This window comes from Salvelinus namaycush, chromosome 2, assembly GCF_016432855.1.
Source record: "Salvelinus namaycush isolate Seneca chromosome 2, SaNama_1.0, whole genome shotgun sequence".
NCBI lineage: Eukaryota > Metazoa > Chordata > Actinopteri > Salmoniformes > Salmonidae > Salvelinus > Salvelinus namaycush.
Window position 1 is genome coordinate 3,713,103 of NC_052308.1, and position 26,749 is coordinate 3,739,851.

Below are 26,749 nucleotides of genomic sequence, written 5' to 3' on the forward strand. Positions count from 1 at the left end.
GTGTTAGACAGACAGAGAGCTGTACAGGTCAGTGTGTTAGACAGACAGAGAGCTTTACAGGTCAGTGTGTCAGACAGAGAGCTGTACAGGTCAGTGGGTTAGACAGACAGAGAGCTGTACAGGTCAGTGTGTTAGACAGACAGAGAGCTGTACAGGTCAGTGTGTCAGACAGACAAAGAGCTGTACAGGTCAGTGTGTTAGACAGACAGAGAGCTGTACAGGTCAGTGTGTTAGACAGAGAGCTGTACAGGTCAGTGTGTTAGACAGAGAGCTGTACAGGTCAGTGTGTCAGACAGACAGAGAGCTGTACAGGTCAGTGTGTTAGACAGACAGAGAGCTGTACAGGTCAGTGTGTTAGACAGAGAGCTGTACAGGTCAGTGTGTTAGACAGAGAGCTGTACAGGTCAGTGTGTCAGACAGAGAGAGAGCTGTACAGGTCAGTGTGTTAGACAGACAGAGAGCTGTACAGGTCAGTGTGTTAGACAGACAGAGAGCTGTACAGGTCAGTGGGTTAGACAGAGAGCTGTACAGGTCAGTGTGATAGACAGAGAGCTGTACAGGTCAGTGTGTCAGACAGACAGAGAGCTGTACAGGTCAGTGTGTTAGACAGACAGAGAGCTGTACAGGTCAGTGTGTTAGACAGACAGAGAGCTGTACAGGTCAGTGGGTTAGACAGACAGAGAGCTGTACAGGTCAGTGTGTCAGACAGACAGAGAGCTGTACAGGACAGTATTTTAGATAGACAGAACTTAAGACTTGTGCAAATAGACCATATACACAGAAATGTCCTTCTAGTTCAGGTCAGACAGCTGAAGCTGTTCTCTACACACAACTGATATAGATGTGCTAGCTAAACTGTAGACATACTGTCTTCAGAAGAACATAGATATGATATTCATAAAATATTCAGTCTTTGTAACACAAATACATCCATCGATTTTTATGCATAAATATCACCCTCCCTACCATGACATGCTATCCTCTCAACATTACAATAACAGGGGAGGTAATTATGTATTTTTAAATGTGGGGGGGTATATGATATTTTGCCTCTAACTTTCTCACTCATTGTTCATGATTCCTTCAGGATTATCCCTCATGGTATCATCCACCTGTAATGTAGAAGTGTTAAGAAACATATTCTATTCTTATTTACAATATACACTTCTCCAAAATGACACAATACATTATTCACCCATTCGTTTCTACTGGGCACAAAATACATCTGAAACACAACCAAAACAAAACAGCCCAATCTTCTGAAAAGGTTGGAACGATGTACAGAAAGTGTGGTAATTTCTAAACGGTTCAGGCGATGTGGATATAAATACCTTCAAATGAAAGTTGACAGTCTACACTTTAACCTCGTAGTTATTGTATAATTTCAAATCCAAAGTGCTGGAATCAAAACAAAATCCCCCCGAAAATGTATTACAAATAGGTCTCCATCAGTCTCTCTGTAGTTATTACAAATAGGTCTCCATCAGTCTCTCTGTAGTTATTACAAATAGGTCTCCATCAGTCTCTCTGTAGTTATTACAAATAGGTCTCCATCAGTCTCTCTGTTGTTATTACAAATAGGTCTCAATCAGTCTCTCTGTTGTTATTACAAATAGGTCTCCATGAGTCTCTCTGTTGTTATTACAAATAGGTCTCCATCAGTCTCTCTGTTGTTATTACAAATAGGTCTCCATCAGTCTCTCTGTAGTTATTACAAATAGGTCTCCATCAGTCTCTCTGTAGTTATTACAAATAGGTCTCCATCAGTCTCTCTGTAGTTATTACAAATAGGTCTCCATCAGTCTCTCTGTAGTTATTACAAATAGGTCTCCATCAGTCTCTCTGTAGTTATTACAAAAAGGTCTCCATCAGTCTCTCTGTTGTTATTACAAATAGGTCTCCATCAGTCTCTCTGTAGTTATTACAAATAGGTCTCCATCAGTCTCTCTGTAGTTATTACAAATAGGTCTCCATCAGTCTCTCTGTAGTTATTACAAATAGGTCTCCATCAGTCTCTCTGTAGTTATTACAAATAGGTCTCCATCAGTCTCTCTGTAGTTATTACAAATAGGTCTCCATCAGTCTCTCTGTTGTTATTACAAATAGGTCTCAATCAGTCTCTCTGTTGTTATTACAAATAGGTCTCCATGAGTCTCTCTGTTGTTATTACAAATAGGTCTCCATCAGTCTCTCTGTTGTTATTACAAATAGGTCTCCATCAGTCTCTCTGTAGTTATTACAAATAGGTCTCCATCAGTCTCTCTGTAGTTATTAAAAATAGGTCTCCATCAGTCTCTCTGTAGTTATTACAAATAGGTCTACATCAGTCTCTCTGTTGTTATTACAAATAGGTCTCAATCAGTCTCTCTGTTGTTATTACAAATAGGTCTCCATGAGTCTCTCTGTTGTTATTACAAATAGGTCTCCATCAGTCTCTCTGTTGTTATTACAAATAGGTCTCCATCAGTCTCTCTGTAGTTATTACAAATAGGTCTACATCAGTCTCTCTGTTGTTATTACAAATAGGTCTCAATCAGTCTCTCTGTTGTTATTACAAATAGGTCTCCATGAGTCTCTCTGTTGTTATTACAAATAGGTCTCCATCAGTCTCTCTGTAGTTATTACAAATAGGTCTCCATCAGTCTCTCTGTAGTTATTACAAATAGGTCTCCATCAGTCTCTCTGTTGTTATTACAAATAGGTCTCCATCAGTCTCTCTGTAGTTATTACAAATAGGTCTCCATCAGTCTCTCTGTAGTTATTACAAATAGGTCTCCATCAGTCTCTCTGTAGTTATTACAAATAGGTCTCCATCAGTCTCTCTGTAGTTATTACAAATAGGTCTCCATCAGTCTCTCTGTAGTTATTACAAATAGGTCTCCATCAGTCTCTCTGTAGTTAATACAAATAAGTCTCCATCAGTCTCTCTGTAGTTATTACAAATAGGTCTCCATCAGTCTCTCTGTAGTTATTACAAATAGGTCTCCATCAGTCTCTCTGTAGTTATTACAAATAGGTCTCCATCAGTCTCTCTGTAGTTATTACAAATAGGTCTCCATCAGTCTCTCTGTAGTTATTACAAATAGGTCTCCATCAGTCTCTCTGTAGTTATTACAAATAGGTCTCCATCAGTCTCTCTGTAGTTATTACAAATAGGTCTCCATCAGTCTCTCTGTAGTTATTACAAATAGGTCTCCATCAGTCTCTCTGTAGTTAATACAAATAGGTCTCCATCAGTCTCTCTGTAGTTATTACAAATAGGTCTCCATCAGTCTCTCTGTTGTTATTACAAATAGGTCTCAATCAGTCTCTCTGTAGTTATTACAAATAGGTCTCCATCAGTCTCTCTGTAGTTATTACAAATAGGTCTCCATCAGTCTCTCTGTAGTTATTACAAATAGGTCTCCATCAGTCTCTCTGTAGTTATTACAAATAGGTCTCCATCAGTCTCTCTGTTGTTATTACAAATAGGTCTCCATCAGTCTCTCTGTAGTTATTACAAATAGGTCTCCATCAGTCTCTCTGTAGTTATTACAAATAGGTCTCCATCAGTCTCTCTGTTGTTATTACAAAAAGGTCTCCATCGGTCTCTCTGTAGTTATTACAAATAGGTCTCCATCAGTCTCTCTGTAGTTATTACAAATAGGTCTCCATCAGTCTCTCTGTAGTTATTACAAATAGGTCTCCATCAGTCTCTCGGTAGTTATTACAAATAGGTCTCCATCAGTCTCTCTGTAGTTATTACAAATAGGTCTCCATCAGTCTCTCTGTTGTTATTACAAATAGGTCTCCATCAGTCTCTCTGTAGTTATTACAAATAGGTCTCCATCAGTCTCTCTGTAGTTAATACAAATAGGTCTCCATCAGTCTCTCTGTTGTTATTACAAATAGGTCTCAATCAGTCTCTCTGTTGTTATTACAAATAGGTCTCCATCAGTCTCTCTGTAGTTATTACAAATAGGTCTCCATCAGTCTCTCTGTTGTTATTACAAATAGGTCTCCATCAGTCTCTCTGTAGTTATTACAAATAGGTCTCCATCAGTCTCTCTGTAGTTATTACAAATAGGTCTCCATCAGTCTCTCTGTTGTTATTACAAATAGGTCTCCATCAGTCTCTCTGTAGTTATTACAAATAGGTCTCCATCAGTCTCTCTGTAGTTATTACAAATAGGTCTCCATCAGTCTCTCTGTAGTTATTACAAATAGGTCTCCATCAGTCTCTCTGTAGTTATTACAAATAGGTCTCCATCAGTCTCTCTGTAGTTAATACAAATAGGTCTCCATCAGTCTCTCTGTTGTTATTACAAATAGGTCTCAATCAGTCTCTCTGTAGTTATTACAAATAGGTCTCCATCAGTCTCTCTGTAGTTATTACAAATAGGTCTCCATCAGTCTCTCTGTTGTTATTACAAATAGGTCTCCATCAGTCTCTCTGTTGTTATTACAAATAGGTCTCCATCAGTCTCTCTGTTGCGATGGCCGATCTACTTCCTGTAGTTATTATAAATAGGTCTCCATCAGTCTGTTGCGATGGCCGATCTACTTCCTGTAGTTATTACAAATAGGTCTCCATCAGTCTCTCTGTAGTTATTACAAATAGGTCTCCATCAGTCTCTCTGTAGTTATTACAAATAGGTCTCCATCAGTCTCTCTGTAGTTATTACAAATAGGTCTCCATCAGTCTCTCTGTAGTTATTACAAATAGGTCTCCATCAGTCTCTCGGTAGTTATTACAAATAGGTCTCCATCAGTCTCTCTGTAGTTATTACAAATAGGTCTCCATCAGTCTCTCTGTAGTTATTACAAATAGGTCTCCATCAGTCTCTCTGTAGTTATTACAAATAGGTCTCCATCAGTCTCTCTGTAGTTATTACAAATAGGTCTCCATCAGTCTCTCTGTAGTTATTACAAATAGGTCTCCATCAGTCTCTCGGTAGTTATTACAAATAGGTCTCCATCAGTCTCTCTGTAGTTATTACAAATAGGTCTCCATCAGTCTCTACTGTAGTTATTACAATAGGTCTCAATCATCTCTCTGTTGTTATACAATAGGTCTCCATCAGTCTGTTGCGATGGCCGATCTACTTCCTGTAGTTATTACAAATAGGTCTCCATCAGTCTGTTGCGATGGCCGATCTACTTCCTGTAGTTATTGATCTATAGTTACTTTTCTTTATCGAGAACAGAAGCTAGTTGTACTGTACGTGTAAGAACTACTGATGAAAAGATACAAACCGCTCCTTCAAGCTGTGCTGCTGAACTTTCTGCAACTTGTTCAAAGGGTTTAAAACATCTCCAGTGTAAAGAGATTAAAAGAGACAACAATAAAAAAAGAATTGTGCATAATAATCGTAAAAAAAATAAAAAAAATAAGCCTATTTTACCAAATCAAATGTTTTTCTGTTATGGAGGTTTTGTTATTGTTGAGAACGTAAAGCCCCTTGACCGTGCAGCCTACAATAATATGATGGTTATCAGATGTCATCACTGATATTCTCCTCTGAGAGGCTGTTAAGGGCATCACTACAGTGAAGAGACAACAGTCAGTAATCCTCCTCTCCAACTCCTTCACCCCAGAGACAGATACTTCCTCCTCTATAACTCCTTCACCCCAGAGACAGAGACAGATACTCCCTCCTCTATAACTCCTTCACCCCAGAGACAGATACTCCCTCCTCTATAACTCCTTCACCCCAGAGACAGATACTCCCTCCTCTATACTCCTTCACCGCCAGGAGACAGATACTTCCTCCTCTATCAACTGCATTCACCCAAGACAGAGACAGATACTTCCTCCTGCTCTAACTCCTTCACACCAGAGACGAGACAGATACTCCTCCTCTCAACTAACTCCTTCACCCCAGAGACAGATACTTCCATCCTCTATAAACTCCCTTCAACCCCAGAACAGAGACAGAGACAGATACTCTCCTCTATAACTCCTTCAAACCCCAGAGACAATAGACATCTCCTCTCTATAACTAACTCCTTCACCACAGAGACAGATACTCCCGCCTCTCATACTCCTTCACCCCAGAGACAGAGACAGGATACTTCCCTCCCTCCTCTATAGCTCCTTCACCACAACGAGACAGATTACGTCCTCCTCTATAAACTCCTTCACACCCAGAGACAGAGACAGAGACTCCCTCCTCTATAACTCCTTGCACCCCAGAGACAGATACTCCCTCCTCTAGAACTCCTTCACCCCAGGACGAGCAGATACTCCCTCCTCTATAACTCCTTCACCCCAGAAGACAGAGACAGTACTCCATCCTCTATAACTCCTTCAACCACAAGGACAGATCTCCCTCCTCTATAAACTCCTTCACCCCAGAGACAGATACTCCTCCTTCTATAAACTCCTTCAACCCAGAGACAGATACTTCCTCCTCCTATAACTCCTTCCACCCCAGAGACAGCTACTCCCTCTCTAACGTCTCTCACCCCAGAGACATGATACTTCCTCCTCTATAACTCCTTCACCCCAGAGACAGATACAGATACTCCCTCCTCTCTAACTCATTCACCCCAGAGACAGAGACAGATACTTCCTCCTCTATAACTCCTTCACCCCAGAGACAGAGACAGATACTCCCTCCTCTCCAACTCCTTCACCCCAGAGACAGATACTCCCTCCTCTCTAACTCCTTCACCCCAGAGACAGATACTTCCTCCTCTATAACTCCTTCACCCCAGAGACAGATACTTCCTCCTCTATAACGCCTTCACACCAGAGACAGATACTCCCTCCTCTATAACTCCTTCACCCCAGAGACAGAGACAGATACTCCCTCCTCTATAACTCATTCACCCCAGAGACAGAGACAGATACTCCCTCCTCTATAACTCCTTCACCCCAGAGACAGATACTCCCTCCTCTCTAACTCCTTCACCCCAGAGACAGATACTCCCTCCTCTATAACTCCTTCACCCCAGAGACAGAGACAGATACTCCCTCCTCTATAACTCCTTCACCCCAGAGACAGATACTCCCTCCTCTCTAACTCCTTCACCCCAGAGACAGATACTCCCTCCTCTATAACACCTTCACCCCAGAGACAGATACTTCCTCCTCTATAACTCCTTCACCCCAGAGACAGATACTCCCTCCTCTATAACTCCTTCACCCCAGAGACAGAGACAGATACTCCCTCCTCTATAACTCCTTCACCCCAGAGACAGAGACAGATACTCCCTCCTCTCTAACTCCTTCACCCCAGAGACAGATACTTCCTCCTCTATAACTCCTTCACCCCAGAGACAGAGACAGATACTCCCTCCTCTATAACTCCTTCACCCCAGAGACAGATACTTCCTCCTCTCTAACTCCTTCACCCCAGAGACAGATACTCCCTCCTCTATAACTCCTTCACCCCAGAGACAGATACTTCCTCCTCTATAACTCCTTCACCCCAGAGACAGATACTTCCTCCTCTATAACTCCTTCACCCCAGAGACAGAGACACATACTCCCTCCTCTATAACTCCTTCACCCCAGAGACAGAGACAGATACTCCCTCCTCTATAACTCCTTCACCCCAGAGACAGATACTCCCTCCTCTATAACTCCTTCACCCCAGAGACAGAGACAGATACTCCCTCCTCTATAACTCCTTCACCCCAGAGACAGATACTTCCTCCTCTATAACTCCTTCACCCCAGAGACAGAGACACATACTCCCTCCTCTATAACTCCTTCACCCCAGAGACAGAGACACATACTCCCTCCTCTATAACTCCTTCACCCCAGAGACAGAGACAGATACTCCCTCCTCTATAACTCCTTCACCCCAGAGACAGATACTTCCTCCTCTATAACTCCTTCACCCCAGAGACAGAGACACATACTCCCTCCTCTATAACTCCTTCACCCCAGAGACAGATACAGATTCTCCCTCCTCTATAACTCCTTCACCCCAGAGACAGATACTTCCTCCTCTATAACTCCTTCACCACAGAGACAGATACTCCCTCCTCTCCAACTCCTTCACCCCAGAGACAGATACAGATACTCCCTCCTCTCTAACTCCTTCACCCCAGAGACAGATACTCCCTCCTCTATAACTCCTTCACCCCAGAGACAGAGACAGATACTCCCTCCTCTCTAACTCCTTCACCCCAGAGACAGATACTCCCTCCTCTATAACTCCTTCACCACAGAGACAGAGACAGATACTCCCTCCTCTCTAACTCCTTCACCCCAGAGACAGATACTCCCTCCTCTATAACTCCTTCACCCCAGAGACAGAGACAGATACTCCCTCCTCTATAACTCCTTCACCCCAGAGACAGATACTTCCTCCTCTCTAACTCCTTCACCCCAGAGACAGATACTCCCTCCTCTATAACTCCTTCACCACAGAGACAGATACTTCCTCCTCTCTAACTCCTTCACCCCAGAGACAGATACTTCCTCCTCTATAACTCCTTCACCACAGAGACAGATACTCCCTCCTCTATAACTCCTTCACCACAGAGACAGATACTTCCTCCTCTCTAACTCCTTCACCCCAGAGACAGATACCCCCTCCTCTATAACTCCTTCACCACAGATACAGATACTTCCTCCTCTCTAACTCCTTCACCCCAGAGACAGATACTCCCTCCTCTATAACTCCTTCACCCCAGAGACAGAGACAGATACTTCCTCCTCTATAACTCCTTCACCCCAGAGACAGATACTCCCTCCTCTATAACTCCTTCACCCCAGAGACAGAGACAGATACTCCCTCCTCTATAACTCCTTCACCCCAGAGACAGAGACAGATACTTCCTCCTCTCTAACTCCTTCACCCCAGAGACAGATACTCCCTCCTCTATAACTCCTTCACCACAGATACAGATACTTCCTCCTCTCTAACTCCTTCACCCCAGAGACAGATACTCCCTCCTCTATAACTCCTTCACCCCAGAGACAGAGACAGATACTTCCTCCTCTATAACTCCTTCACCCCAGAGACAGATACTTCCTCCTCTATAACTCCTTCACCCCAGAGACAGAGACAGATACTCCCTCCTCTATAACTCCTTCACCCCAGAGACAGATACTCCCTCCTCTATAACTCCTTCACCACAGAGACAGATACTCCCTCCTCTATAACTCCTTCACCCCAGAGACAGATACTTCCTTCTCTATAACTCCTTCACCCCAGAGACAGATACTCCCTCCTCTATAACTCCTTCACCCCAGAGACAGAGACAGATACTTCCTCCTCTCTAACTCCTTCACCCCAGAGACAGATACTCCCTCCTCTATAACTCCTTCACCCCAGAGACAGATTCTCCCTCCTCTCTAACTCCTTCACCCCAGAGACAGATACTCCCTCCTCTATAACTCCTTCACCCCAGAGACAGAGACAGATACTTCCTCCTCTATAACTCCTTCACCCCAGAGACAGATACTTCCTCCTCTATAACTCCTTCACCCCAGAGACAGAGACAGATACTCCCTCCTCTATAACTCCTTCACCCCAGAGACAGAGACAGATACTCCCTCCTCTCTAACTCCTTCACCCCAGAGACAGAGACAGATACTCCCTCCTCTATAACTCCTTCACCCCAGAGACAGATACTCCCTCCTCTATAACTCCTTCACCCCAGAGACAGATACTCCCTCCTCTATAACTCCTACACCACAGAGACAGAGACAGATACTCCCTCCTCTATAACTCCTTCACCCCAGAGACAGATACTCCCTCCTCTATAACTCCTTCACCCCAGAGACAGAGACAGATACTCCCTCCTCTATAACTCCTTCACCCCAGAGACAGATACTCCCTCCTCTCTAACTCCTTCACCCCAGAGACAGATACTTCCTCCTCTCTAACTCCTTCACCCCAGAGACAGATACTCCCTCCTCTATAACTCCTTCACCCCAGAGACAGATACTCCCTCCTCTATAACTCCTTCACCCCAGAGACAGAGACAGATACTCCCTCCTCTCTAACTCCTTCACCCCAGAGACAGATACTCCCTCCTCTATAACTCCTTCACCCCAGAGACAGAGACAGATACTCCCTCCTCTATAACTCCTTCACCCCAGAGACAGAGACAGATACTCCCTCCTCTATAACTCCTTCACCCCAGAGACAGATACTCCCTCCTCTATAACTCCTTCACCCCAGAGACAGATACTCCCTCCTCTATAACTCCTTCACCCCAGAGACAGATACTTCCTCCTCTATAACTCCTTCACCCCAGAGACAGATACTCCCTCCTCTATAACTCCTTCACCCCAGAGACAGATACTCCCTCCTCTATAACTCCTTCACCCCAGAGCCAGAGACAGATACTCCCTCCTCTATAACTCCTTCACCACAGAGACAGAGACAGATACTCCCTCCTCTATAACTCCTTCACCCCAGAGACAGATACTCCCTCCTCTATAACTCCTTCACCCCAGAGACAGAGACAGATACTCCCTCCTCTATAACTCCTTCACCACAGAGACAGATACAGATACTTCCTCCTCTATAACTCCTTCACCACAGAGACAGAGACAGATACTCCCTCCTCTATAACTCCTTCACCCCAGAGACAGATACTCCCTCCTCTATAACTCCTTCACCACAGAGACAGATACTCCCTCCTCTCTAACTCCTTCACCCCAGAGACAGAGACAGATACTCCCTCCTCTATAACTCCTTCACCCCAGAGACAGATACTCCCTCCTCTATAACTCCTTCACCACAGAGACAGATACTTCCTCCTCTCTAACTCCTTCACCCCAGAGACAGATACTCCCTCCTCTATAACTCCTTCACCACAGAGACAGATACTTCCTCCTCTCTAACTCCTTCACCCCAGAGACAGATACTTCCTCCTCTATAACTCCTTCACCCCAGAGACAGAGACAGATACTCCCTCCTCTATAACTCCTTCACCACAGAGACAGAGACAGATACTCCCTCCTCTATAACTCCTTCACCACAGAGACAGAGACAGATACTCCCTCCTCTATAACTCCTTCACCCCAGAGACAGATACTCCCTCCTCTATAACTCCTTCACCCCAGAGACAGAGACAGATACTTCCTCCTCTCTAACTCCTTCACCCCAGAGACAGATACTCCCTCCTCTATAACTCCTTCACCACAGAGACAGATACTTCCTCCTCTCTAACTCCTTCACCCCAGAGACAGATACTCCCTCCTCTATAACTCCTTCACCCCAGAGACAGAGACAGATACTTCCTCCTCTATAACTCCTTCACCCCAGAGACAGATACTCCCTCCTCTATAACTCCTTCACCACAGAGACAGATACTTCCTCCTCTCTAACTCCTTCACCCCAGAGACAGATACTCCCTACTCTATAACTCCTTCACCACAGAGACAGAGACAGATACTTCCTCCTCTATAACTCCTTCACCCCAGAGACAGATACTCCCTCCTCTATAACTCCTTCACCCCAGAGACAGATACTCCCTCCTCTATAACTCCTTCACCCCAGAGACAGAGACAGATACTTCCTCCTCTCTAACTCCTTCACCCCAGAGACAGAGACAGATACTTCCTCCTCTATAACGCTTCACCCCAGAGACAGAGACAGATACTCCCTCCTCTATAACTCCTTCACCCCAGAGACAGAGACAGATACTCCCTCCTCTATAACTCCTTCACCCCAGAGACAGATACTCCCTCCTCTCTAACTCCTTCACCCCAGAGACAGATACTTCCTCCTCTCTAACTCCTTCACCCAAGAGACAGATACTCCCTCCTCTATAACTCCTTCACCCCAGAGACAGATACTCCCTCCTCTATAACTCCTTCACCCCAGAGACAGATACTTCCTCCTCTCTAACTCCTTCACCCCAGAGACAGATACTCCCTCCTCTATAACTCCTTCACCCCAGAGACAGAGACAGATACTTCCTCCTCTATAACTCCTTCACCCCAGAGACAGATACTCCCTCCTCTATAACTCCTTCACCACAGAGACAGATACTTCCTCCTCTCTAACTCCTTCACCCCAGAGACAGATACTCCCTCCTCTATAACTCCTTCACCCCAGAGACAGAGACAGATACTTCCTCCTCTATAACTCCTTCACCCCAGAGACAGATACTCCCTCCTCTATAACTCCTTCACCCCAGAGACAGATACTCCCTCCTCTATAACTCCTTCACCCCAGAGACAGATACTTCCTCCTCTCTAACTCCTTCACCCCAGAGACAGATACTCCCTCCTCTATAACTCCTTCACCCCAGAGACAGAGACAGATACTCCCTCCTCTATAACTCCTTCACCCCAGAGACAGATACTCCCTCCTCTATAACTCCTTCACCCCAGAGACAGAGACAGATACTCCCTCCTCTCTAACTCCTTCACCCCAGAGACAGAGACAGATACTCCCTCCTCTATAACTCCTTCACCCCAGAGACAGATTCTCCCTCCTCTATAACTCCTTCACCCCAGAGACAGATTCTCCCTCCTCTCTAACTCCTTCACCCCAGAGACAGAGACAGATACTCCCTCCTCTATAACTCCTTCACCCCAGATACAGATACTCCCTCCTCTATAACTCCTTCACCCCAGAGACAGAGACAGATACTCCCTCCTCTATAACTCCTTCACCCCAGAGACAGATACTCCCTCCTCTATAACTCCTTCACCCCAGAGACAGATACTCCCTCCTCTATAACTCCTTCACCCCAGAGACAGATTCTCCCTCCTCTCTAACTCCTTCACCCCAGAGACAGAGACAGATACTCCCTCCTCTATAACTCCTTCACCCCAGAGACAGATACTCCCTCCTCTATAACTCCTTCACCCCAGAGACAGAGACAGATACTCCCTCCTCTCTAACTCCTTCACCCCAGAGACAGAGATAGATACTTCCTCCTCTATAACTCCTTCACCCCAGAGACAGAGACAGATACTCCCTCCTCTATAACTCCTTCACCCCAGAGACAGATACTTCCTCCTCTATAACTCCTTCACCCCAGAGACAGATACTCCCTCCTCTATAACTCCTTCACCCCAGAGACAGATACTTCCTCCTCTCTAACTCCTTCACCCCAGAGACAGATACTCCCTCCTCTATAACTCCTTCACCCCAGAGACAGAGACAGATACTCCCTCCTCTATAACTCCTTCACCCCAGAGACAGATACTCCCTCCTCTATAACTCCTTCACCACAGAGACAGAGACAGATACTCCCTCCTCTCTAACTCCTTCACCCCAGAGACAGAGACAGATACTCCCTCCTCTATAACTCCTTCACCCCAGAGACAGATTCTCCCTCCTCTATAACTCCTTCACCCCAGAGACATATTCTCCCTCCTCTCTAACTCCTTCACCCCAGAGACAGAGACAGATACTCCCTCCTCTATAACTCCTTCACCCCAGATACAGATACTCCCTCCTCTATAACTCCTTCACCCCAGAGACAGATACTCCCTCCTCTATAACTCCTTCACCCCAGAGACAGAGACAGATACTCCCTCCTCTATAACTCCTTCACCCCAGAGACAGAGACAGATACTCCCTCCTCTCTAACTCCTTCACCCCAGAGACAGAGACAGATACTCCCTCCTCTATAACTCCTTCACCCCAGAGACAGATACTTCCTCCTCTATAACTCCTTCACCCCAGAGACAGATACTCCCTCCTCTATAACTCCTTCACCCCAGAGACAGATACTCCCTCCTCTATAACTCCTTCACCCCAGAGACAGATACTCCCTCCTCTATAACTCCTTCACCCCAAAGACAGATTCTCCCTCCTCTCTAACTCCTTCACCCCAGAGACAGAGACAGATACTCCCTCCTCTATAACTCCTTCACCCCAGAGACAGATACTCCCTCCTCTATAACTCCTTCACCCCAGAGACAGAGACAGATACTCCCTCCTCTATAACTCCTTCACCCCAGAGACAGAGACAGATACTCCCTCCTCTATAACTCCTTCACCCCAGAGACAGATTCTCCCTCCTCTATAACTCCTTCACCCCAGAGACAGATACTCCCTCCTCTCTAACTCCTTCACCCCAGAGACAGAGACAGATACTCCCTCCTCTATAACTCCTTCACCCCAGAGACAGAGACAGATACTCCCTCCTCTATAACTCCTTCACCCCAGAGACAGATACTCCCTCCTCTATAACTCCTTCACCCCAGAGACAGATACTCCCTCCTCTCTAACTCCTTCACCCCAGAGACAGAGACAGATACTCCCTCCTCTCTAACTCCTTCACCCCAGAGACAGAGACAGATACTTCCTCCTCTATATCTCCTTCACCCCAGAGACATAGACAGATACTCCCTCCTCTATAACTCCTTCACCCCAGAGACAGATACTCCCTCCTCTATAACTCCTTCACCCCAGAGACAGATACTCCCTCCTCTATAACTCCTTCACCCCAGAGACAGATACTCCCTCCTCTATAACTCCTTCACCCCAGAGACAGAGACAGATACTCCCTCCTCTATAACTCCTTCACCCCAGAGACAGATACTTCCTCCTCTATAACTCCTTCACCCCAGAGACAGATACTCCCTCCTCTCTAACTCCTTCACCCCAGAGACAGAGACAGATACTCCCTCCTCTATAACTCCTTCACCCCAGAGACAGAGACAGATACTCCCTCCTCTCTAACTCCTTCACCCCAGAGACAGAGACAGATACTCCCTCCTCTATAACTCCTTCACCCCAGAGACAGATACTCCCTCCTCTATAACTCCTTCACCCCAGAGACAGATACTCCCTCCTCTATAACTCCTACACCACAGAGACAGAGACAGATACTCCCTCCTCTATAACTCCTTCACCCCAGAGACAGAGACAGATACTCCCTCCTCTCTAACTCCTTCACCCCAGAGACAGATACTCCCTCCTCTATAACTCCTTCACCCCAGAGACAGATACTCCCTCCTCTATAACTCCTTCACCCCAGAGACAGATACTCCCTCCTCTATAACTCCTTCACCCCAGAGACAGAGACAGATACTTCCTCCTCTATAACTCCTTCACCCCAGAGACAGATACTTCCTCCTCTCTAACTCCTTCACCCCAGAGACAGATACTCCCTCTTCTATAACTCCTTCACCCCAGAGACAGATACTCCCTCCTCTATAACTCCTTCACCCCAGAGACAGAGACAGATACTCCCTCCTCTCTAACTCCTTCACCCCAGAGACAGAGACAGATACTTCCTCCTCTATAACTCCTTCACCCCAGAGACAGAGACATATACGTCCTCCTCTCTAACTCCTTCACCCCAGAGACAGAGACAGATACTCCCTCCTCTATAACTCCTTCACCCCAGAGACAGATACTCCCTCCTCTCTAACTCCTTCACCCCAGAGACAGATACTCCCTCCTCTATAACTCCTTCACCCCAGAGACAGAGACAGATACTCCCTCCTCTCTAACTCCTTCACCCCAGAGACAGATTCTTCCTCCTCTATAACTCCTTCACCACAGAGACAGAGACAGAGGGAGTCGAGGCATCAGTCAGCATGTGAGAGAGGAGATAATGAAGCATGAAGCGACTAGCTAGCAAGGGGCAACAGGCTTCGATCCGCCGCCCACACAGCAACGCAGGCACGGCAGGCACGGCAGGCACGGCAGGCACGGCAGGGACTCTGCAGTCATAATCTTTTGTACTGTCTTGGTATCTTCCCATAATCACCCCTGTCACTGTTGCCATAAAATCTCTTCCCTTAAAAATATCTCGACAAACTAATCTTGATATGACTTTAACCTGTCTGACACCAGGGTTCCGCTAGCGGAACTCCTCCCACATTACACTGAAAAGGCAGAGCGCGAAATTCAAAAGATATTTTTTAGAAATATTTAACTTTCACACATTAACCTGTTTGGGCTGCAAGCCCGACACCGCCCACACTATGACAACATCCAGCTCAAAGTGCAGGGCGCGACATTCAAAAGCTAGTTTTTAAAAATATTTAACTTTCACACATTAACAAGTCCAAGACACCAGATGAAAGATAAACTTCTTGTGAATCAAACCAACATGTCCGATTTTTAAAATGTTTTACAGGGAAGACAAAATATGTAAATCTATTAGCTAACCACGTTAGCAAATGACACCACTATTCTAACTGCATCAGTTTCTTACTCCATCAGGTGCTATCACAAATTCGACCAAATAAAGATATAAATAGCCACTAACCAAGAAACAAATTCATCAGATGACAGTCTGATAACATATTTATTGTATAGCATATTTTTTTTCGAAAAATGTGCATATTTCAGGTATAAATCATATTTTACATTTCAGCTACAAATCAGAAAGTGCACCGAAAGCAGCCATAATATTTACAGACACCAACAGACACCAACGTCAAATAGCTTATTACTCATCATAAAACATTTCCGAAAAATATATAGTTTGCAGCAATTGAAAGATAGGCAACTTGTGATTCCAAACAATATTTCCGATTTATTAAATGTTTTACAGCGAAAACAAAATGTATCGCTATATTAGCGTAGCCACAATAGAGAGACACATTTGGGCGCCCACGACCCGTTCACATGCACGACAGATATATGAAATTACATCATAAAATGAGTCTTACTTTGGCTGATCTTTCATCAGAATGTTGAAACAGGCGTCCTCTGTCCAGATGAGTCGTTGTTTCGTTTCAGAATGAGAAATATCCCTGTTAATTTACCATTTCCAGTAGCCGTGGCCCAACGTAAACACAGTCATACGACGGAACACGGCAAAACTCCCGAATAAAGTTTCAATAATCTGATTAAACTATATTGAAAAAACATACATTACGATGATATGGTCACATATATCCCAAAAAATTCGAGCCGGAGACGTTAGCCGTTCGTTAGGAAGGCAAAACAGAAGTCCATCCCACTTCCTTCAGAATACCGGAAGTTGGCGCTCAGGTCAAAGAAATAGGTTTTTTTCCACCACAGACCAAGAGGAGCAAAAAAATTTCTTCTCTGACATCCTCTTTACACCAATAGGAAGGCGTATAGACTGTCAGCAGACTCCTAGGTGTTAAGACCATGTATAGGCATCAGATTGAAAAGAGCATAGATTTCTGACATTTCACTTCCTGGTCAGGAAAAGTGCTGCAGAAGGACTTGTGTTTCACTCAGAGAAATAATTCCAACTGTTTTAGAAACTAGAAAGTGTTTTCTATCCAAAAAGAATAATAATATTCATATTGTAGAAGCAAGATTTGAGTAGGAGGCCGTTTGAAATGGGCACGATTTCACTGGCTACTCAACACTTTGCCTTGCAGCCATAAGAAGTTAACAAGTCCAATACAGCAAATGAAAGATACACATCTTGTGAATCCAGTCAACATGTCCGATTTTTATAAAGTTTTACAGCGAAAACACCACATATATTTATGTTAGCTCACCACCAAATACAAAAAAGGACAGACATTTTTCACAGCACAGGTAGCATGCACAATGCCAACCTAACTAACCAAGAACCAACCAAACTAACCAAGAAACAACTTCATCAGATGACAGTCTTATAACATGTTATACAATAAATCTATGTTTTGTTCGAAAAATGTGCATATTTGAGGTATAAATCAGTTTTACATTGCAGCTACCATCACAGCTACCGTCAGAAATAGAACCGAAGCAGCCAGAGTAATTACAGACACCAACGTAAAATACCTAAATACTCATCATAAAACATTTCTGAAAAATCGATGGTGTACAGCAAATTAAAGACAAACATCTTGTGAATCCAGCCAATATTTCCGATTTTTTAAGTGTTTTACAGCGAAAACACAATATAGCATTATATTAGCTTACTACAATAGCCTACCACACTACCGCATTCATTCATCAAGGCACGTTAGCGATAGCAATAGGCACGTTAGCGATAGGGAATAAACCAGCAAAAGATATTAATTTTCACTAACCTTCATAAACCTTCATCAGATGACAGTCCTATAACATCAGGTTATACATACACTTATGTTTTGTTCGAAAATTTGCATATTTAGAGCTGAAATCAGTGGTTATACATTGTGCTAACGTAGCATCTTTTTCCCAGAATGTGTGGATATTTTTATGACACTCAACTATTCTGACCAAATAACTATTCATAAACGTTACTAGAAAATACATGTTGTATAGGAAATGATAGATACACTAGTTCTTAATGCAATCGCCGTGTTAGAATTCTAAAAATAACTTCATTACGACATCCAGCTTAGTTATAGCGAGAGAGTACCCAAAATCTGGGCGCAAACAACTATTTCACATGTTCGACAGATATATGAAATAGCATCATAAAATGGGTCCTACTTTTGATGATCTTTCATCAGAATGTTGTACAAGGGGTCCTTTGTCGGGAACAATCGTTGTTTAGATTTAGAATGTCCTCTTCTCCAGTCAATTAGCACGGAAAGCTAGCAAAGTGGCGCGAAGCTTTCCTTCCTGAACAAAGGCACACAACGCAACACGCCTAACGTCCCGAAAAATTTCAATAATCTAATAAAACTATATTGAAAAAACATACTTTACGATGATATTGTCACATGTATCAAATAAAATCAAAGCCGGAGATATTAGTCGTCTATAATGGCAGCTTTTCAGAAGGCAAAACCAGGTCCCTTCACGCGCTCTCCAGAAAACAGGAAACTGGTGACACGTCATGCCGAGAGCTTTTATTCGACCCCAGATCAAGTTATACACTCCATTTCTTCTCTCACTGCCTGTCGACATCTAGTGGAAGACGTATGAAGTGCATCTATACTAATAAATATCAAGGACATTTATAGGCAGGCCCTAGAACAGAGCATCGATTTCAGATTTTCCACTTCCTGTCAGGAAGTTTGCTGCAAAATGAGTTCTGTTTTACTCACAGATATAATTCAAACGGTTTTAGAAACTAGAGAGTGTTTTCTATCCAATAGTAATAATAATATGCATATTGTACGAGCAAGAATTGAGTACGAGGCCGTTTGAATTGGGCACGATTTTCCCCCAAAGTGAAAACAGCGCCCTCTGTCCTCAACAGGTTTTAAGAGATACTTTCAAGCATACAGGGGTATCATGGAATAACCAAGGAGTATATTAAGCAATGCTGTAGTTACTGTCGTGTGACAACAGAGTTTCTAAAGAAGTACAATCTCTGTAGGAGGATTCCATATTCTATTACTGGGTCCAGTTTACAAAGCTAATTCTTGAGCTGAGTATGTTATGTACTGTAGGCTATATTTAGTTCCGTGTATGTTATGTGTGATGATTGTGAGGCGCTATTAAAATTAGACAGTCACAAGACGAGACTTCAAATAGGCCTATGGCACGTCAAGGGAACTGTAGACTACTGTTTAGATGGGTTAAATGGAAACTGACATCTGGATGATGACTGTAGGTCTATAACCTCTCACAGAGCCTTATTAATATTAACTCCTGCAGAATTAAGCATTTCTAGCAGTAAAATTATACACTAAATTTAGGCAACATTTTTAATTGATTTATTTACATCTCGAGAAGATAGTATTTCAACCAGAAACATACTGTATCTAAAATCAGGCAACAAAATATTCCTGCACCCCCTGTCAAAAACATCGGTCTTACGTCTTTGACTGTAGCCTATGAGTACATGTTCTATATTTGCGGGTTAGGGCCTCAGATTTTCACTTTATCACATATAGTCGGGCGGTTGCGGACGGGTTATTAGGAATTGCGGGCGGGGGCGGGTCAACAAAAAGCTGACCCGCAAGCTTCTAACAGGCACCTTTCAAACAGTTACAGAGTTTATTGGCTGTGATAGGAGAAAACTGAGGATGGATCAACAACATGGTAGTTACTCCACAATACTAACCTAAAATGACAGAGTGAAAAGAAGGAAGCCTGTACAGAATAAAAAATATTACAAAACATGCATCTTGTTTGCACTAAGGCATTAAAGTAATACTACAAAAATAAATGTACTTTTTGTACTAAATACAAAGTGTTTTGTTTTAGTGCAAATCGAACACAACATATCACTAAGTACCACTCTTCATATTTTAAAGCATAGTGGTGGCTACATCATGTTATGGGTATGCTTGTCATCATTTTTTAGGATAAAAATAAACAGAATAGAGCTAAGCACAGGTAAAATCCTAGAGGAAAACCTGGACCAGTCTGCTTTCCACCAGACACTGGGAGACAAATTCACCTGTCAGCAGGACAATAACCTTAAACAGAAGGCCAAAATCTACACTGGAGTTGCATACCAAGAAGACATCTAATGTTCCTGAGTGGCCGAGTTACAGTTTTGACTTAAATTGGCTTGAAAATCTATGGCAAGACTTTAAAATGGCTGTCTACCAATGATCAACAACCATCTTGACAGAGTTTGAAAACATCTTTAAGGAATAATGGGCAAATATTGTACAATCAAGATTTACCTAGAAAGAATCACAGCTGTAATTGCTGCCAAAGGTGATTCTAACATGTATTGACTGCGTTGAATACCTATCTAATCAACATATATTAGTGTTTTATTTTCAATAACTGTTTCTTCCACTGAGACATTACAGACTCTTCGTGTTGATCGGTGACAAAAAAAACAAAAAACAACTCAATCCATTTTAATCCCACTTTGTAACACAAGAAAATGTGGGGGAAAAAATCAAGTGGTTTGAATAGTTTCTGAAGGTCCCGTATGCATGCACCAGTCAGGCATGTTTATGTGTATCTGATGGGGATTGGTACCCTCGTCACATGGCTAGCTTTTCCAGGGCACGGCTTGCTAAGATGGCGGCCGTGTGTGTTTGCGAGACAGAGGTCCGGTCTCGGTGTGAGCTGGCGAGGGAGAAAGATGGACTGTTAAGCCAGCACCATGACGCCTGTCAGTCCAGCAACTCTAACCAAGTGACGATATCTTCATGTTAGGGGAAACTCAGCCTTTTACAAGTGCAGGGACGTAACATAGTTGTGCCGTGGCTCCCGTTACAGGAAGTGCAGGGATGTAACATAGTTGTGCCGTTGCTCCCGTTACAGGAAGTGCAGGGATGTAACATTGTTGTGCCGTTGCTCCCATTACAGGAAGTGCAGGGATGTAACATAGTTGTGCCGTTGCTCCCGTTACAGGAAGTGCGGGGACGTCAGTGAATTTCAACAGGAACGGTGATGCTCCGGGACGTTACGACCTGTTCCAGTATCAGATCAACAACAACAGTTCCCCGGGATACAAGCACATTGGACAATGGACAGAGACATTACAGCTCAACGTGAGTATGATGGTGTGTATATACAAGTGGAGGGATTAGAACCAAGGTCTCCCGCGTAGTAACCCGTCGTCTTAAAACCATTACACCAAGAGGGCATCCTAGGGGTCTGAGTGTGTCTTCGACAGGGATACTCTGTTACGTTATCGTGCGCATGTTGAGTTTGTCTACCTCTATTATCTCCTAGTACTCTCTCCTCTATTATCTCCTCTATTATCTCCTAGTACTCTCTGCTAGTATTCTCTCCTAGTACTCTCTCCTCTATTATCTCCTCTATTATCTCCTAGTATTCTCTCCTAGTACTCTCTCCTCTATTATCTCCTAGTATTCTCTCCTAGTACTCTCTCCTCGTACTCTCTCCTCTATTATCTCCTAGTATTCTCTCCTAGTACTCTCTCCTAGTACTCTCTCCTAGTACTCTCTCCTAGTACTCTCTCCTAGTACTCTCTCCTAGTATTCTCTCCTAGTATTCTCTCCTAGTACTCTCTCCTAGTACTCTCTCCTCTATTATCTCCTAGTATTCTCTCCTAGTACTCTCTCCTAGTACTCTCTCCTCTATTATCTCCTAGTATTCTCTCCTAGTACTCTCTCCTAGTACTCTCTCCTAGTACTCTCTCCTCGTACTCTCTCCTAGTATTCTCTTCTAGTATTCTCTCCTAGTACCCTCTCCTAGTATTATCTCCTAGTACTCTCTCCTCGTACTCTCTCCTAGTACTCTCTCCTAGTACTCTCTCCTAGTATTCTCTCCTAGTATTCTCTCCTAGTACTCTCTCCTAGTACTCTCTTCTAGTACTCTCTCCTAGTATTCTCTCCTAGTATTCTCTCCTAGTACTCTCTCCTAGTACTCTCTCCTCGTACTCTCTCCTAGTATTCTCTTCTAGTATTCTCTCCTAGTACTCTCTCCTAGTATTCTCTCCTAGTACTCTCTCCTAGTACTCTCTCCTCGTACTCTCTCCTAGTATTCTCTTCTAGTATTCTCTCCTAGTACTCTCTCCTAGTATTATCTCCTAGTACTCTCTCCTAGTACTCTCTCCTAGTACTCTATCCTAGTATTATCTCCTAGTATTCTCTCCTAGTACTCTCTCCTAGTACTCTCTCCTAGTATTCTCTCCTAGTATTCTCTCCTAGTATTCTCTCCTAGTACTCTCTCCTAGTATTCTCTCCTAGTATTCTCTCCTAGTACTCTCTCCTAGTACTCTCTCCTCGTATTCTCTCCTAGTATTCTCTCCTAGTACTCTCTCCTAGTACTCTCTCCTAGTACTCTCTCCTCGTATTCTCTCCTCGTATTCTCTCCTAGTATTCTCTCCTAGTATTCTCTCCTAGTATTCTCTCCTAATATTCTCTCCTAGTATTCTCTCCTAGTATTCTCTCCTAGTATTCTCTCCTAGTACTCTCTCCTAGTACTCTCTCCTAGTACTCTCTCCTAGTTCAGTCTTCTTCTTTCTTCTTCTGTGGATTTAATATGGCGGTTGGCAACCAACTTTAATGTGTATTACTGCAAACGACTGGACTGTGGTTCTCGTTCGTCTCATTCACCCACGTGTGTATATGCTCCTAAAAACCAGCGAGGAGATGGGAGAGGCAGGACTTGCAGTGCATCAGGCACTAAAACAGAGCTGTACGCTCCATTTTAGCGCCTGGCTATGCAGATGCTCATTGACGCGCGTGAGCAGTTTGGATGAAATGGTTAATGCTGTCGGTGTGGTCAGCATGTAAAATGAATTATACAACGGCTGGGTCTAATCCTGAATGCTGATTGGTTAAAACCGCATTCCATCCGGTGTCTATTCCATAAATTACCACCGGCTAAATCTATGACTTTAAAATGCCTATTTGCTCTGTTACATCTGACTGCGCAATCCACAGTCTCATCAGCCCAGCCAGGCAATTTATAAACTTGATCTCCACTATAAAAAGCATCGAGACATTATCTCACATTTCTTTTAGACTAACATTTAGTCTTCAACAGCTGAGATTTGTGTAAACCTTGCTGTCTGTCTCTCCGACATTTGCAAAATTGTTTCAAATTTCAAATTCGATCTGTAGTAATGAACGTGTCGGGAGTCGAGACGAGACAGACAGGCAGGCAGCGCTTCTCAGCCAGTCTAAATCATGAATTAGCTGGCCATTTATAGGGAATAGGGTGCCATTTATAGGAAATAGGGTGCCATTTATAGGAAATAGGGTGCAATTTAAACATAATAGGGGTTCCATTTATAGGGAATAGGGTGACATTTATAAGGAATAGGGTGCCATTTTAGGGAATAGGGTGACATTTATAAGGAATAGGGTGCCATTTGATACGCAGTCACATTTCAGACTTGTTAGTGGGCTGACGACACATGGAGCTGTGGAAACACATGCAAATAGATCAATGTAGATTATAGATGGCATGTTTGTTATTTTGTTCTCGTTAATGTAAAGAGGAAGAGATTGATTATGTTATTAACCACTGGACTTGTATGGGTCCCTTGGTATAATGCCCAGGAGGGGGTGCAACTTGACATGATGGTAAAGAGCCAAGGGCCACACCCTCTCATGCAATGGCATTGCCAATTGGCCACATGGTGGCGCTATAACAAACGATTGAAAATGCAACTTTGAAAGGTCACGCCCGTGTGACCTAGAGGGTGAAAATCTAGTACATACGTCCCTCTCCTTACAAGGAACAAATTTGCCTCAAGGACCCTTCAGGTCCGCTATTTAGAATTTTGTGAAAAACATTTAAAACGCTACTCCTCTGGCACCGAATGACCGATCGGCACAAAAGTTGATAGATGTATGGACCCAAGCTCTCACAAATGATGTTTTTTTCCCAGGATAAGATGTCAAACAATGTGACCCATAAACATTCACGTGGGTGGGGTCTGGCACAGAAATGCATATAACGCCGACACAGATATTTGTTTTGGTAACAAAACTAGGTACACATGTTCCAAAAAAAACTGTCAACACTCAACTTATCTAATAAGCACATTCAGATCGACCCCTTGGTGACGCTCTAACCAGCACATGTTCATATCTCTTGATCTGTTTGACTCAGAGTGATGAAATGTGGAGCACATGCTCAAGGATATAATTTATTTTTTATTTATTTTTATTTGTTGATCTTTTATAAACAAATTTGGTGCCGATTGGTCCAGCGGTTCCGGAGAAGAATGTGTTTTATTAAAGTAGAAAAACATTTCCAAAATACTTGAAAAGCGTTTTGCGTGATCTGCTTCATTTATAATTCTGATATTTGGCAAGTGTGGTAAGGAGTAAATGATAGCAAAGTGCGCCCACAGCTTGAACCCCGGCATAGCTGCTTGTAGCTATTTATGCATTTATAACTTCTAATGTTCACCCTACCAACACATGTATTATAGCCCTAACAGTAGGGCCTTTGCTTTTCGATCCCCAAATCGATTTGGCATGCTTTATGGAATACCATGTAAACAGTTCATTTTGTCATCCTTGCCAGGAACTCAGGGTGACTCTGTGTAACTGCGTCCCAACAGGTACCCTATTCCTTCTGCAGTGCACTAAATATACAATATGGATGTCGTTTGGGACACGGACTATGTCCCTGGCATGATTTCATCTCTCCCCGGTCTCCCCGGACACTAAGGCTGAGTCACGGATGACTCCAGCTCCAGACTCCAAGGACTGCCCCTTAGCTCCCCGTGAAAATGTCATCTCTGCATCATTATGCCCAGTGTGGGGAATAGGCTGTAGGGCTCAATGACTGAACCACTCGGACAAGGGGTGTTTGGGATTATGCGACTGGCAAAGACACAAAGTCAAATGAAGTCCCCTTAGTTTTTCATTTTGAGCTACTAGATGTCAAGGTAGGGTTTTACTGCAGAGTTAAACAACGGAGATCACGCTACATAGAACATGAACTGTTACTTTATCCGTTTTGAATGCACACTTACAAGAGATAGAGAGAGGGACAGAGAAAGGGACAGAGAGAAAGGGACAGAGAGAAAGGGACAGAGAGAGAGAGACAGAGACAGAGAGAGAGAGAGAGAGAGAGAGAGAGAGAGAGAGAGAGAGAGAGAGAGAGAGAGAGAGAGAGAGAGAGAGAGAATTGAAAGTTAGGCTACAGGTCACAAAATATTGTATATTGAGACAAATTACAGACATTAGCCTACAAGTATCAAAATGGATTGAACATCTAAGGTATTTAAATATGTTTGAATTTCATGCAGTCATCTAGGCTTTCATTTGAAACATATTTTAATTGTATTAACGATCCACTTGGCTGTTCTACGAGTGGTCTGAGGAAGGTGTTCGATTACGTGTGTTCTACGAGTGGTCTGAGGGAGGTGTTCGATTACGTGTGTTCTACGAGTGGTCTGAGGAAGGTGTTCGATTACGTGTGTTCTACGAGTGGTCTGAGGAAGGTGTTCGATTACGTGTGTTCTACGAGTGGTCTGAGGAAGGTGTTCGATTACGTGTGTTCTACGAGTGGTCTGAGGAAGGTGTTCGATTACGTGTGTTCTACGAGTGGTCTGAGGAAGGTGTTCGATTACGTGTGTTCTACGAGTGGTCTGAGGAAGGTGTTCGATTACGTGTGCTTTCAAGTGCAACGTTAATAACAGATGGTTTTGGGAAAAGAGCTCAGAGATTTTAACGAAAGGTTGTAACGATGAACTTAGCTTTAAGATGCTTTTGGGAACCCGGTTCCAGTCTCACTGGGTTCTGATCAAAAGTTGCATAGGGAGTACAGTGCCATTTCGGACACCAACTCAGCGATATTGGGTATAGGTAGAGATGGAAGGAGAGAGAGGCAGCAACTAACAGTAATGCGTTGAATTTCTTCATGTTTCATGCAGATCCAACCATTTAATAATTCATGAATGTTACACAATCTTCATTTGCCTAGGCTTAAATTAGCATTTTCTTAAAAAAACCTTTTGGGGCTTTTAAGCTGCCTAATGTCTCTCTGGTTTAAATGTACCTCAACTCTGACAGTCTGTAGTTTTCAACACGGAGGGAATTTAACCCCAGTGCTCTAACAAGCGTTGATCCGACGTTATTTTATCTTCGGTATGAATTAAAAACTTGAAGATCTCTGATACTGTCACACTCTTCAGATCTGGAGAACTATTTCATGTTTTGAGTGATATGATCATCTCTGTCATCTCTATTAGCAGCAATGATCTTTGACCTTGATCTCGTCAACTGGGATTCCTACGGAACCTTCAGGCTCAGCTTGTTGCCTCAATGGCACTCTAGTCCCTATGTACTGCACTACTTCTGACCAGGGCCCATAGGGATACTGCACTACTTCTGACCAGGGCCCATAGGGATACTGCACTACTTCTGACCAGGGCCCATAGGGATACTGCACTACTTCTGACCAGGGCCCATAGGGATACTGCACTACTTCTGACCAGGGCCCATAGGGATACTGCACTACTTCTGACCAGGGCCCATAGGGATACTGCACTACTTCTGACCAGGGCCCATAGGGATACTGCACTACTTCTGACCAGGGCCCTTAGAACTCTGTTTAAAAGTGGTTCACTATGTTTGGAGTATAGGTTGCTAATTGAGAAACAGACTCAAATGCATTGTAAC

General features: G+C 43.6%; 1 protein-coding gene across 1 annotated transcript in view; it reads left to right on the plus strand.

The window, feature by feature from the left end:
- Window positions 1-26,749, plus strand: part of LOC120020184 (metabotropic glutamate receptor 7-like) — a 460,663-nt gene that overhangs the window by 295,359 nt on the left and 138,555 nt on the right. Inside the window, exon 6 of the mRNA XM_038963679.1 lies at window positions 21,045-21,184. Within this exon, the coding sequence (XP_038819607.1) occupies window positions 21,045-21,184 (140 nt within the window). The remainder of the gene's footprint in view (window positions 1-21,044; window positions 21,185-26,749) is intronic.